Raw genomic sequence first — 16,106 nt, forward strand, 5'->3', positions numbered from 1 at the left:
GCCTCCTCCATGTGCCCCTGAGTGAATTGACAATTTCAGTGAAACCATCAAACAAAAAGCATTCAAACCTTTTCTGTCAGGTTTGTTTCGCCTCCTGAAGACACAATGACCTGGAATGGCTTGTTTAACCTCTCTTTAACCCCAAATCAAATGTACAATATCCAGTTTAGCCTCAGTGTAAATACTTTTTTGTTCAGGCACTTTGTTTGTCCTCTAGCAATTTCACAACCTAACATGGATCTATTCTCTTGGTATGACCTTGTTACTTTACTGAAAGAACGGCCACGCATCATTTCAAACGTCCTCATCCTCACAATTTCTCTTTTCACCTTTCTGTGACCTGTGTGTGTGCATTTGTGTGTATGTGCATTATCCACATCTGCCAACTCAGTCCCTATAGTGGCTCCATGTCAACACAGTGTCACAAAGGTGCTACCTAACACCTGCCACACAGACCCACACAAGCAAATACATACACATACACAGTTAGAAAGGTGATGAGGGACATGGAGTTTCAAAATCGAAGCACATATTCTCACTTTCTGTCATTCATTTGCTCTTTCTTTCTCTTTCACACACCTTTCTGTCTTATGCATTTCTTTACACACACACACACACACACACACACACACACACACACACACACACACACACACACACACACACACACACACACACACAAATTTACCCCAGCCATCTACACTTGAAAGTAAGGTCTCCATTGCATTCCTGATCAAAATTGCCTCAGGCAGTTTCCAAAAGCAAGCTGTGTGAATTACAATCACTGCAAATGAAGTGGACATCAAAGGGTTGTCTCAGCTTCTGTATAGTCTCATTCTGCACCTTGTAAACTCACCTGTAGTATGATCCGCCGAGTGGTACAAGCACAGACATTGTCAGCTATGCCTGTCTTTTCTTTGCACTAGGTATGTCCATGTGGGAATATCCTGACATTTTGGTTTTTAATTAAATTCAGCTCAGATGATTAGTGGGCCTGATAAGTCAGCCTCTGTGCCCCATGTGTGTCCTCGTGCCAGCTTATGAACATCAAAAGTTATACAAACCTTTTTGTTGTGTTTGTGAGCAGAGGTGGTGCAGTTTATTTTTTCACGCCATCACTGAAAGTGCTTCTGCAACCTGTGTGGCATAATTTAAGGAGACGGAGACAAAGTGAGAGACAGACGGAAAAATGTAGACAGAGGATTTGCCATGCTCTGAGCCATTCAATCTTTCTAAGTGGCATCAGGGCTAGCAACCAGCCCGTTTTAATTATTCTAAAATTGAATTTGGGGCGAAGGATGACTCAAACCTGTAGTCTTCATTAAAGCGCGTTTAGGCTTTGGCTCATTTGTTTTCATGCAGCGTACACGGCTCTGCTCTGTCTACACTGCATTCTGCTTAATGGTTGCATATTTTATGACCTTAAAGGAGAGATATTTAAAGCTGGAGTTACTAAGGTGTTGTTCTGTTTTTGATCTTTAAATCAATTACAAAGTGGGAATTAAAAAAACTAGACTTCTTTATGTTCAGTGCAATAATCTGTCAAAAATTATCTCTGAATATTTATTATGCTCATTTTCAGGAAAACAAGCCTGTTGCTGCTCCCGTATAATGATCTAGCTGATTATTTATTCCCCCGCCCTATTCTCTTTCCAGTGAGTTGCTGCATGACTTTTATTCCTGCATCCCCCCCGAGAAACTCCAGAAACAGAAGGTGGCCTCCATGACTGAAATCGTCAGCAGTCAACTCTTCCAGAGACAAGGTGGGTCATTTCTTCAGTGATAGGCCTCATCACTGAGCTGCTAACCAATGGCAAACTTAACGGTTGTGTGAAGAACCAATCACAGATGTGCACAGTACCAAACAAATGCCAGCTCGTTCTGTGTGAAATCCTACAGAGCATTAGTTGCGTCTCACTTAAAGGTTGAGATCACATTAAAAGGTTTATTATACAGTGAGTAATTCCATCCCAGCAACAGGACTGGGTAGACAGCTGTTCCCACTGTACTTTATGACCAGTAAGGGTGTCCTTGGCTTCAAAGGCTTTATCTTGATACAGCACAGTGGATAAAAGTGCGGTGCTAATACTGCAAGGGTAATGTTCCATTCTCTGTAGGGCAATCCAGTAAAGCACTCTGGATAAAAGCATCAGCCACATGGTGAAAGGACACACTGGTGTTTATGCACTTTATTTGCTTTCCTGCAACGCACACACACATTCAAGACAAGTCAATTACATTTATATAGAAGAAGCGAGCGGTTATGGCACATACCTCATGTGCACAAATGTCGTAAGTCGCGAGTCTCGGTTCGATTCCCGCCTGGACCGCTTGTTGCATGTCTCTCTTTCCCTACATTTATTGTCTCTCTCCAAATTCCCCAAAAATAAAAAAAATAAAAAAAGAATGACTTGACCAGACATGTTACAACATTTATATCAAAATCTTTTGAATTGTGAATATACTTATTAGGTCAAGAACATTAAGGCTATAACTACTTTAAGAGTATGTGTTGCTTCAGCTTGCAGTCGAATAGAAGACAAGATGGATATTTATGTTTAGTTTGTCAAACAATCTTTTCCTCATGGGCTAATTTCTATTGAGTTAAAGAAAACAATATGGATATTTGATGTAGATTCTGCTACAAACAATTTAAGTTTCACCTCCACTGACATTACAATCAATGCAGTGGACCCCAGTCAGAAACCATCTTATTACAATCAGCATAAGTGGCACCAATTAATGTACTGGTAAAGGTTGATTCAAATCACCCTCGCAGAGATTATGAGGCTAAAATAACATCGACCTAAACATGAAACATTTGTAGTCATTGGCAGTATCCCATGGTTTTCTTTTGTCCTTGTGGCGTTGACATTTCCAATCTTCCCAGACTGAAAACGTCCATGAACCTTATCGCAAGCAGAAAATGAGTACGCCATTCACGCTTTAGTAGTTGTTGGTGGTGAATATAGAGAAAGATAAGTGGTATCCATATTAATGTCACCAGGTGATACCTGCAGTCTGCCAGAAGAGATGAAGTAATATCCCTAATGTTTGAGACAGAGAAGCGGCAAGTGTTTTCAGAACGCTGCCGTTTCACTGTCATTAATGTGACACTATTCACACCATGCCTCCTCTACTTTTAAATGACTTTCACTAGATTTGGCATAATTGCCAGGGACACATGTTTCTGTCTGAAGCGTACCTTTTAAAATGCACTACACATCAATGATCACGCACTTCGCACTGAGTCCACCCCCTACCTCTGTTCAGCCCTAGTATGTCTAATTTTACTTGTAGTGGCTGAAAAGTGGTGGTTTCCCCTGCAGAGGATCACACGGTGATGGATAGAGTGGGATAATGTCGTGCTGCTGTATAATACAGAGTCGATAAGGGGGCTTCATCAGGCTTCTGCTGTGCCAACTGAAGAATTGGAAGTAGGCTGTGAGTGATTGTGGTAGACCAAATTTGGTTTCAGACAGAAATGGTTCTGAATGGGAATGAGATGGGATACATGCTGGGCTGTGCGATACAGATTCAGTCACATCATGTATGAGAATACATTCACACGTACACACACAATTCCATGTATTTGTTACAGAGTGACTGATGACACTATATCTGGGTGTGGGTGTATTGGTCCATTTCAGTATTTGTGCAGCGGCGAATGCTAAATGGGTCTGTGCACTGCCTTGAATGTTATTTTTGCCCAGTGTAGCAGTGGGTCTGCTCATCAGTCAAATACTGCTAGCCAAGTCAGTGCCCGGTCCAGGATACGGTCCTTTGGTATTGATCCTGGCTCATATGATTGATTCCCAAGAGGCCGCAACGACAGACTCAGCCCTCTGGCTAGCTGTCAACGCGCTCAGTCACACTCTGTCATCAGGAAAGGAACGGGAGACGGAAGAAAGCGATGAAAGTAACAGGAGAGAGAGTGATGGGAAAGACAGGTAGAAAAGAGAGATCAGGATATAGAGAAGGAATCTAGGGCATCAAGCCAAAGCGCTATATATCAATTTAGGCAAACTAAGTCCCCAGAATTATCAGTCAACATGTGAAAAACAGACGACTCTCCTGCAACAATTTTGGAAGCAAATATTTGGAATTTACTTTAAGAAGAGGAAATGATGGTAAATAGAAATAGAAGGAGACAGAAAGAGGAGAAGGAAGACGACAAGCAGGAGATGAGAGAGGGATGACATGATAATTGGTAAAGGTGGGACAGAGGGATAAGTAAAGTGATGGGAGAGATGGGTGACTGAGGAGTGGGGAAGAGACAATTGCTGGTTACAAGGAACAAGGTATTAAGGAGAGAGGAGAGAACAGGTGGACGTTGGTACTGAGGGAAAGCAAAATAGCTTGAGGAGAGTGAAAAACATAAGAGTTTGTAAGAGAGAGAAACTGGCCTTGTTTTGCTATAAAACAGTCCAAAAGTGATTAAAGTTTAAGACCTGCTCACACGCAATCTATCAGCAAACCTGTCTGCTGTTAGTCAGGTATACCCACCTCCCCTCTTTTCTCCCCCCATCCTCTGGCACAGTGCTTATTTATTCATTCGGTCTTTTATACATTGGTCTATTCCATCTCGATCCCTGCCTCACCAAATGAGGGCTGACATTCAGTTTAATTGAGATACATTTTAGCATTGGGGTGCTAATCAGATGGCTTGTATGCTGGGGTGCCATTCGTCCAGGAGGCTGAAATATATAGCAGAGCTAGATTATATATTTATCATGGCTAATGGCCCCCGGTGTCCTATCACTGCTGTGCAATACATATTTAATAACCCTACCTGTCTGTCTGAATGTCTGTCTGAGGGGGCCTGCCAAGCTATGTCTCCAGGGAAAAATGTCAACCACTGACAGTGTAAGAGATGTTAGATGATGGAAAGGGATGGTTTGTGTGTGTGTGTCAGTGGCAAGAGATCACCTGCACGCTCATGTTTGACAGAGAGTGAGAATGTAATATAAAAAAATCCAGATTAGAAAATCAGTAATACAGCACATCTGGGTGGTAATTGGATTATAAAAGTACCAACTGCAATTTGAACCATTCCTTGTTATTTTTATTTATATTGGTACTCTGGGACGCTGAAGTGCATAATGAGCGCCATATTTGCGTTTGCTGCACAGTTTTCCCCTCACATACTGTTACTGGAAGATTTGCGAAGAGGTGCCGTCATTACAAGAGGGCATGGAAAATGTGTGTGTGTATATTTTAGTGAAAATCAGCAAAACCCAGAAAAAGTCATTAACTATATATGTATTTAAGATTGTTACTTTCTATTATTCAGTAGGAAAGCAGTTTCTATTTTTGTAGTGACACGCATCCATTTTCCTCCAATCCTGGTTTGAAGTGTGTGTGTGTGTGTGTGTGTGTGTGTGTGTGTGTGTGTGTGTGTGTGTGTGTGTGGACAGGCTGATTTTGCCTGCCCATGTGCTTCGTTTTCTCATGACGGGTTGCATCCATGGGCATTGTTTGAAGGGATTGGATTTTTTTCTCTTACTCAAAAATATGCTTCTGGGATTAAGGCTGTTGGCAAGCACAGACTGTATACACTCACACACACACACACACACACATGCACACAAACTGGCACACTTGCACAGATACACACGTGCGTCCTGTCATACGGGTTAATCTGGTTTTGAGACTAAATTAAATTTACGAGGTGCTTTATGGCTCATTTTAGGCAAATTATATTGGCGTCAGGCAATCGCTGTGACAGATTGAGAGCATCCACTGATAAAGGGGAAAAAAGGCCGTGCGATCAGGGAGAGCAAAGAGCAGAGGGACAGAGGGATGAGTCTGGCATTTTGTTGGCCCACTCAGTTGCCAAAGCTGGCCAAAGTCCCTGATTCCATCTACTAACCATTTTTTCAGCCAGGCCGCCATTTCCCCTCCTTCATCTGTACAGCTGGACAAAAGTCAGCAGTCGTGTCTCCCGTCTTGTAGTACATATTGAACAGATTAAAGAAAACCACATTGAAAGCTAGGCATCTCTTTAAAATGTTATTCGCATCAATCCATATAAACAGCAGCGATCTCATTACTTAAATTGCTTGTGCTTTACTGCAGCACATTATACAGTATTGTTGACGTTGTTCACACCCATGTCTATATTTCCCCCGCTGTGATTACTTGCATGTCAGTGCTTGATGAATATGGATGAGTGATGTACTGTACAGTCTTTATCTTCAGGATTTAATCAATGTTGAGTGATCTCGGTTGTTCCCGCATTTCTCGACCAATCAGCATTATTGACGGCTCCAGATACAATGATACTCAATGTGGTTTTCTACGTCTAGGTCTGTAAGAGAGCTTTAGATGACAAAGATATTACCATGTAACCAAGCAGGATTTGACTATGAATATAGATTTAAGTGGTTTAAAGTAATATTAGGCTGTGATAATAGCTTTCACTAAATCTTATTTTAAAAGCAGATGTTTGAAAAGACTGTGTTTTTAAGTGGGAATATGATATGTGTAATATATGTGTGAGGGTTACCCTGAGGGTTAGCAACTGTTTGCATGCACCACAAGGGTCTTTTTTATTGTTACATATTTCTCAAAGCTTTTCTCAAAGCAGCTGGTTGAAATGTAATTTCAAAGCTGTCAGCTTTACTGCTGCTCATTGTGTATGAGTGTGTAACAGGTTGCTTGGTGGTCCAGTAAGCTCCCATGCGCCCACATGCTGTATCCTTAGTTATATAGACATAAGAGACTAATATGTGAATTATAATTATAATAATTATATCTATCTATCTAATAATTGCTGTGTCACCCCCAGGCTGTCTCAAAAGTGTTTCTCTCTGTTCTCCTCCCCTCTGCTCCTTACAGTATCTGTGTTTACTGCATACCTCTTATCTTCTCTTCTCCCCTGTTCCCTTTCTCTTTTTTTCTTTTACCTCCTACTGAGACTCGCTCTAATTTATTATTTTATGCTTCGTTACATAACATTGGCTTTTGTTGCATCATATTAAGGTTCATGTCACACCTTACTGTTACTGCATTGAGATCAAGCTCTCTAACACCCAGCAAAAACTCCCTGTCATATCTGTCAGGGGATTATGGATTCATATTGGCTATAAAAAGTGGTGTGTGTGTGTGTGTGTGTGTGTGTGTGTGTGTGCGTGTGTGTGTGTGTGTGTGCGTGCGTGCGTGTGTGTGTGTTTGACAGCAAACGAGCCATCTGCGGCAAATTCTTTTTGATTGTTGTTTTAGAGAATGACCCAAAGTATATGTGCTTACTGTAGAAGCTGTGGATTGATGGTTCCAGAGGGTTAATGAGAGAGAGGTAGATCCTGTCATTCATTCAGAGTCTGCAGAGACTGCAGAAGAACGAAAAGAGGGATGGATGAGACTAATGGAGCAAAGTGAATGGAGTTTAATCATTTTGGGAAATGCCTCTGTCTCGCAGTCTCCCTCTGTCTCATTTATATTCTGATCCATGCTTGTGTCTGTCGGTTGATCTCAATGGACACGGAATGGGGAGGGACACCACGGTCAGTGTATCAACACACTTACCCATTAATTCATTTGGTACGGATGTGAGAGTGGTTAAACGTTAACCAGAGACAGGAGCAACCTGACATAACAGCTTTCTGTGCTGCAGCTAAGCTTTCTGCTTTATGTTTCTCAGGTTACAGCTTAATATAATTTCTTGGACTGAGTAGAGCTTAATGATCCCGATTGGGACGCTGGATCATTATACAGCGGCAGTGCTAACAGTTAAAGTGGATGGCATTTAAGATATTAATGATTTCAACACTTCAGTAAATTGGAGATAATATGAGTAATAAGTGGATAAAGATTTACAGAATCAGTATAGGTATCACAATTTGTGCTCAGACTATTATCCAACCTGAACAAATACAAATTTAGGATTTTGAAAACTGAAATCCGATATATGCTTATCAAGAGCAAGCAGCTTCATGATATATTACTGTCCTATCAGAGAACACTGAGAATGAGCCTGTCCATGAGTCAAAGCAGTGACATTGTTCACCGTAGGGTATTGATCTGCCTTGGTTAAATTGATCAAAAATGCTTTAGCAACTAATGCTACCAACACACTAATTGGACAATCAATTTAATAGTCATATGGAAGACGGAGCAGGGGTGGAAGGCAGAGATGAGGGCTGGCAATTAGTGGGTGACTTATAGACATTGACTAAGACGGATGGAAAGAAAGAAAAATATAATTTGCACGCTGTTTGAAACACAGGCTAAAACAATCGAAAGATGCATCTAGAAGCAACACTCAAGGGGTTATCTGATAAGTATCTACGACGTCATACTTGAGATCCTTGTTTAAGTGGTAAACATGACACACATGTATAGTTCTGTCTGTACAATTGAGCAAATATTAACACATACATGATGTAATGCTGTTTTTCTTGAGAATGATAAAAAGAAGAGTACTCAAGACAGCGCCCTTTACTTTCATTGTGGTTACTTTGGTTCTGCTGACAGTGTTCAGTGCCAGGCAACATCAGCATCATAGCAAACATCACAGTAAAAAATGCACTTTCAGGCATCATTGTATATCATCATCATTCACTAGTGCACTCTATCATCTGTAACTTATTGCTCTATATGTTCAGGAGGGCACACACACACACAGGCAAGACACTTCTATGCATTTCTATGACGAACATATCATCCCACTATATACCATTTTGAGACGGCTATCTTGCTTTACCAATCATTCGTGAAATATATTTGATCACCACACCATATCAAACCAGTGATTAAAAAAAAGAAAAAAAAAGGGAGAAGTCTGGACAGACAGGCACATCCTAAATACGAACAGAGAAAATGTAGGACTTTAAATTTCAAAAGGGGTTTAAAGATGGAGCAAGGGAAAAAAAGGAGAGAGGGAGATAAACGAGGGATGGAGGGAGAGTGGATGAGAGTAGACACCCACAGTGACACGGAGAGATGAAAAACCTGCTGAGAGAGACATTTAGTCATAACCAAGCGGGAAGACAGTTGGCTTGGTCCCAACCCCCTCTCAACTCAAAAGATTTGCTTGTCGTTGCGCCTCCAAACCCCCTCATTATCATCTTTTCTATCACTCTATCTTGCCAAAAGCAAGGGACGACATCCAAAGGGAGGGAAGAGAGAGGGATGAGATAAAGAGGAAGACAACAATGATTTACATGCCTCTTAGAAACTAGAGATTGCATCTCATTATCATGTGCTATAGTTTATTGTGTTTGGCTGTCAAATGAAAAAAATGGAACAGAGAAGGGATGAGCTGGCTGCTGTGCCATCAAAGCTGCTCTCTGTGTGGTGGTCTGCCAGCACGGGTGGTTGTCTGCTATCACAAACTTGGTATCCCAAACATGAAACCACATGCTCACACAGGCACAAAGTCATTCCAGCTCTTACACGTCAAATACCAGTGAAGCACCGAATCAGACCTGAAAATGACAATTCACACTTGGACACACATAGACACATTGGTAATAACAATCAAAGGCTGAGATTACAGCTGGAATAAATAGACATTTCCAATTGAATATAGATGAGTACTTGAAGCTCTGTTGGTATGCGTTCTGAATATGTTGTGTTTTGTGCTTCAGTACCCGTGTGTATTTCTGTTTCTTTGAACAAGTCTGTATATCTGCACACGGTGAAAGCTAGATGAGAAAAAGTTATAATGCTTCCCAATGTTTGCCCCAAGACATTGATTTCCATTTGCCCGTCAGCGCCTGTTGGCAAAGCTTTCTTCCACAACATGGCTGAATTGATTTACTGCATTGTTGCACCGCGGGATAAAGCGCATAACATGCAACTAAATCACACAGGCGAGTGGAACATAGGAACACAGGTGTGCATAGGAAAGTGAAAAATGCAGCTTTTCCATAATAAAAGAGCTTTTAAATTGCTTGTTTTTCATATCTCATATCGAATGATGCAAATATGAGTAAAAGGCAACAACTGCAAAAAGGCTGCATCAGTTCATATGCCTTTCTCTGGTGTCTTTTGCACAGTTAAACCACTTCTTCATCTCCCCTGCCACTACACCCCCCCCCCCCCCCCCCCCATCTTTAGTTGAGCCTCTCAGGCAGAGTCTCTTCTTAGTCTGCAGTGTTACAAAGCAGCTGCTAGCAAGCTCCACCAAACAGACCTCTGCAAAAATGGTTTAAGGTTATAGGATTAGGACCATGACTGGGGTTAGACACTGCCAATCCTAGTGAATTTGTATGGCGCTCGAAAGAAAGTTCTGTGTGAGAAGCTCAAGCCAGAGAAGTACTGTAATACTGTTCTGTACTCACTGAGAAGACGAGATGAACACACAACTGATGATGGGTCAGATCAGGTAATGGGTCTCAAATTACTGATACTTCACTGAAAGGCGGGAGAGAAAAGGTGTGACGGACTTGTAGAGGGTCAGCAGAGACACAAACGACACGGAAACTGACCGACAAAAGATTGAGCTGGAGAAGATAGAGATTGCAATATGCATCGACAATCTGGGAACACAAAGAATAGAAACAACGGATGATGATGATGATGATGATGAAGAGACACACAAGAGGGAGAAAGCCACCGGGAGGAGTGATTGGAGGATATGCTGGCAGAAGCTGCAGATTGTAAGAGGAACCTAAATTTGCAAGATTTTTGTATGTAAGGACACAACAGATTTGCCAAGGCATTCATTTCATGTTTTCAGCAAGCTACTGCAACAAGAAAGTTCCTCCAGCTCAAATAAGGGCAATTTCTTTTATATTTAAACTGCTCAGCCAATATGATAACACTCGTCAGGTTTATTTTGACTCAGTCAAGAAATAAAATCACTGCAATGACCTTTGGTGGCTCCACTTGCAGTATGTACTTTTGCATTATCTGTTTAAAAAAGGTCTTAAGAAGCAATGCAGAAGGAATCCATCATGTTTGATTGGACCACTGATGTGATCCGCTGTGAGGACGCATCATTCGTTTTGTTTTTAAAGAAGATAACTTTCTCATTAGTGTTCAAGGACATCTTTTTGCATATCCCTGTGTTGGTACAAACACACATCATTCTTCACAGAGGTCGAAGTGTACAGTCAGTCACAGTGCCCCAGAGAAAGTGTTCCTTGAAATGGCAATCATTTCAAATGCCCTCTTAAAGAATGACCTAGACCCTGGGACCTGCACATACTATTGTGGCTAGTGTTCTTGCAAGACTGAAAGCCCTGAGGAACTCCGTGCAGTTCAAATAAGTCTCTGAGAGAGCTTCGATTCAGGCTGAAGCGGCAGATATTAACATTCCGGATGTTATTCCAAAGCCAGGCAAGGTGCAGAGAAATACCTGCAAACATAAAGGCACCGTTCCACATCGCTGACTGAAGACTATCAGCCACAGAGTCTGGAGGAGTATTACGTACTTTTTGTTGCACATAGTCAGAAGCTCCAGAGATCTTTGATGGGAAAGGGAACTTAGGTTAAATCAAAACAGACAATTCACTCCCCGACAGATCCGTCAAAGTAGGATGCCTGAGATGAGCAAGCTATTCAGGTGCTCGTGGTTTTCCATAAGTTTTCAGAATTTTAAGATGAGAAGCAGCTGCTGACTGAACTATAGGGGTTTTACTCTGCATACAAAACCTCCCAGGAGAGCATAGGTTATATAGAGAGTTTTCAAAAAGCATGAGACTGGTTGTTTTTTCATCACTATTGAAATTGGTGAAAATATATAATCTTCCAGTGTCGGCACGCTCTGTGGAAAGTTCAAGACGAGTTGAGCAGATTGTGTCACTGTGGGTAGAGGTGAAATTGCATTGAGTGCTGTAAGAACAGTACACGAGTATTCCTGCATGGCTGTTGCCGAACGCTTTTCTTTATTAAGGAAATTAACACAATGAAATAGAAAATGAGATTAAGTGTCAATCGCTGCCTAGATTACGCTCCATCTAATTCTTTCATTCAAACAAGTCAGCACTTTGTGTGTTGCGTAAGAGGATGAATATAGAAAGTGAGACAGATTAGGTCTAACCCGAGACAAAATTGTGTTCCTCTAAAGACAAGGCAACGTGTTGTGTACGACCACGTGTTCTCTATCTCATCATCTAATGTCAAACACCTTAGAGTAAAGCGAGATGCTCCGCTAGCCTGCAAAGCATTTGTGTTCATTAATGTTATTTTCTACTTGATCGTTATGCTTGGAGCTTCAATAAATGTATTGTTCCATCTTCCTGTACATTGATATAGGGTAAGGGGAGACGTATTAGACCTTGAAGTTTGCTATTGAGGTTATATTTTCATTACAGTAAAAACAAAAGGCATCTAATGTATCATACACCAGGATACTATTTCAACCCCACTCCCCACCCGCTGCTCTATATTTCATGTTCGCTCCCCTGAACATGTTGCACCTGGAAATACCAGCTGGGTTTATTTCTTAGATCAATAGAAATAAAGAAGCATGTGGCTTTGTGGTCATTTCACCAGAGAATGGAGTTCTCCTCAGGTTTAATGATACGTCCAGCTCCCAGATGGATTATTTCTCGTGCACACAACAATACTACTATACAACATAACCCATTATTTTCTCTATGTGAAAGGACAAAAGATGATGAGTTTCTGGTTGATGGATTAAAAGGATTTAGCAGGGTTTCTACTCTAATACAAAGCTGGCAGAATCTAAAACACCATCCTCTAAGGCCACGAACCAGGAGGTTATTTTTCTGACAAAGGGACATTGTGTTTCAAGTTTTACATTATACATTATGTTAACTATAAAAATTGCATGGCACTGAGATACTACTTTTGTTTGTCATACACACTTTGCATATCCTCATTTAAACATCCCCTCCTCCCGTTGGGTCCCCTCTACCTGTCGACTCTCTATTTGTCTGAGTCATTGAGTGCATTCAGTGACTCATGCATCCCCCCCCCCCCCCTTCCTCTCTGCATGTTTGTGTGATGGAGTGAGTGTTGTGAGGGTCCGCTCAGCAGGCGTATAAGCTTGGCTCAGTTAATAATGGAACTAACGAGCATCGGCCCAAATGAGCTTTTAATGGGTTCTGTCTACCTGCGGCTACAAGAGAGGGATGGGGTGGAGGAGGTTAGGGGGCAGAATGATGGAGAAGAAGAAGACAAGAAAGGGAGAGGTCAAGGTAGACAAGTGGAAAAAATAAGGATCAGTAACTTTGCAATCAACATTTTTCTTACATTTTTCTTACATTATACATATTTTTAACTGCATAGTACATCATTTGTATTGACAGTTAAACATTTATATTTGACCTGACATCTAAATCCATGATGCAAAACCATATTGACCAAATTGTGTAAGTGGGACCCATTTGACTAATTAGGTCTGCCAGCTAACTTCAGCATGCTTTGTATGTGATTAGATCTAAATAATAAATAGTTTGACTTGGGTGGAGATTAAGGTAATGATAACAGCTTTGATTATTTTACTTAAAACATAATCTTGATCATAATTTTACTATCAATCAAATTGCCCTAACCTTGCAATGTGACTGTCTTTGGTAATTTGGCCGCGGCTCTGCTAACTTCTAAACAATATCAGATGAGAATTTTAGTAGGTTGAAAATTCATCATTTGAATGATCAGTCAGAGCGTGCCGAGACAAATTACATTTTGTCAGCCTCATAAGAAGCCATCGCTTTATCTTTGTTCATTTGGCTTGAAAATACATCTACAGAAACTTGAATCACTTTAAGTTTAAAGTGTATTTTTGTTTGTAGCTGAGGGCAAGACTATGATGCATTAAGGATATTGTTGGACAGCACATAAACACATTGATCAGTCTGACAGTTTATTGTATACTTTGGAAATTAAAACTAAGAACTTAGTCATTCTATTGAACTGCTGAGTCTTATTTGACTTTTATTACTATGTTTTAGTTTTATACATGTAGATAGTTCATTGTCCAAACAGCAGTTGAGGTTACATCAGTTATATTTGTTAAAATTAGGATCTCTTAACCCAAGTATTCTATAAAACACCAATGATAGTCACCATGTGCAAGAAACCCATTGTTTCATCATATCATCATCATTTGCGTTATCTGGATGGCAAGCTACCAGTCCTAACCTTATTGTTCAATAGGCAATAACTGTTGAGAAGATTTATGACACATTCAAAAAACTTTAAAGAAGACATTTTTTTAGATGCTAGGCCCACACATTCGGGTATCTAGAGTGCCTACCAACTGTGAAATAAGAAAATCCCAGTCATTTCTTTATTGGCAGAAAAGCTGAAATCTGAACATTTTCCAGTAGAAACCCAAATACAAGTATGAACCTGAAAATCCCCTTTAAGTTTATGCTGCTTTAGGAAAGGTGCGAAAGTCTCACACACATCCTTTAACTTACTCAGGTTGGCTTTAACTTCATTTTTCACTAAAGTACTTTCGCAACTGTAGTCCTTTGTATTTCCTATAATTCCTTGAATAAATTAGGACAATCCCCTAGAGGGCTGTGACCATATAACATCCATAAATAATTTTATGGAGCGGTTAAGCACCAGGTTTATGTATAAAAGATAATAGATGCCTCTATGTACAGTAGCTTTAACTATGGGCATCTTAACATAAGAGAAAGTGTTTTTCCACTTCAGTGTTCTCGACATAATCTTTTATTAATGTAATTTCTGTTGATGCGTTGCATGTGTGATAAAGTTAACACGTGTGTTAAAGAAAGATTAGGATCAATCACAGCGATAGGAGAGAGAAGACGTTAGACCGTGGTGATTGATGAGTTGTCTGTGTGGCTGACGGAGCAGCAGACATGTGTGGAACTGTAAATAGACACTTGATTGATACCACTCCACTGTGCTGTCTTTGGTTAGGGTTGAATTTCTTCTTCATGCTGCAGTGGCATCATAGCTGTGTGGGTGGAGATGTCTCCACAGGTGCCCTGTTGATGTAAGGGTCCAGGGTTTAGGTTTTTAAGGGAGTTTTCAGAGAGGAATCACATTAAAGTACATCTTAAGGTTGTGACTGTTGACGTTGGTGTGTTTAAACATTTTAAGGCATTCTCACCTTGTATGGCCTTGCCTAAAAGAAGTAAATAAATCATCCTTATTGCATATACGCTGTCTCACACTATTACATTTTTCTAACAGACTTGCTCATTAAACCTCTTGAATGTTCGATGGTTTTGTTTCCACACAGAGTGCCGTGATGTGTTGTTACCCATGATGCTGCGGGAGTTGAGCGGGGCACTGGCCAGTATGAAGGACGGGCCTCATGATGAGAGGAGAAATAGTCTGGAGCTGCTCAACAACATTCTGGAGGTCCTGAGCAGGGACAATGTGGTAAGACACAACAATCTTACAGTAAAGAACACATAATGCCAATGCTCAGTAGTAAACACATCCCATATGCACTGAGAACATATTGAGAACCGATTACTAAGTCCACATTTGGTTAGGCTAGATTAAGTGTAGTGTTAACAACCTGGTCCATGCTGTTGCAAATAGTATGATAAAATGCCAATCACAGCCTCTATTCATAACAAGTTCCTATTTCATTCTCTCTCTCTACATTGTCACCTCATTTCTTGTATTTCTCTTCCACTTCTTTCATTTTGAAGTTTTCTGTGTAGTTTTACACAGTAGACCAGGGGTGTCAAACTCATTTTAGTTTAGAGGCACAAAACCTTTTGTTACAGGTATCTGGAACAGTAGTTTACTTTATGATCAAAACAACTCATTTTTACACTTTGCAAAGTCCTCCCGCGGGCCGGTTTTGGGCCCCGGGCTGCATGTTTGACACCCCTGCAGTAGACAAACAGCAACCCCCCCCTGCATATGTAGCTTACCACAGCAGCTGTAAGGCACATATATAATCAAATACCAGTGGGAAACAAAATACAAGCCTAAGTGGTCATTTGAAGCACAACTCAAGAGCCAGGAGCGAGCAGCAACAACACCAGACTTTATATAGACACGGAATGTATAAAGATATAAACAGGTCTGGTAAAAAATAAAAATGTACAAAGAACCAAGATAATGAACACTCGATGCTTACAGTTGAGGCAGACCAATCAGCAGAATCTCATGAGTGACTGAACTTTAAGCAGCATTTGCTCTGAAACTACATAACACCACCTTCTTCTATTTTTTTAATAAGTGTTAGA

At 40.7% G+C, this 16,106-nt stretch overlaps 1 protein-coding gene across 1 annotated transcript in view; it reads left to right on the forward strand.

Moving 5' to 3' along the window:
• The window catches only part of dock2 (dedicator of cytokinesis 2), a 92,446-nt gene that overhangs the window by 22,951 nt on the left and 53,389 nt on the right, over positions 1–16,106 (forward strand). The window contains 2 exon segments of the mRNA XM_029441107.1: positions 1,657–1,763; positions 15,140–15,282. Of these exon segments, the coding sequence (XP_029296967.1) occupies positions 1,657–1,763; positions 15,140–15,282 (250 nt within the window).

Source organism: Cottoperca gobio, chromosome 10, assembly GCF_900634415.1.
Source record: "Cottoperca gobio chromosome 10, fCotGob3.1, whole genome shotgun sequence".
Lineage (NCBI taxonomy): Eukaryota > Metazoa > Chordata > Actinopteri > Perciformes > Bovichtidae > Cottoperca > Cottoperca gobio.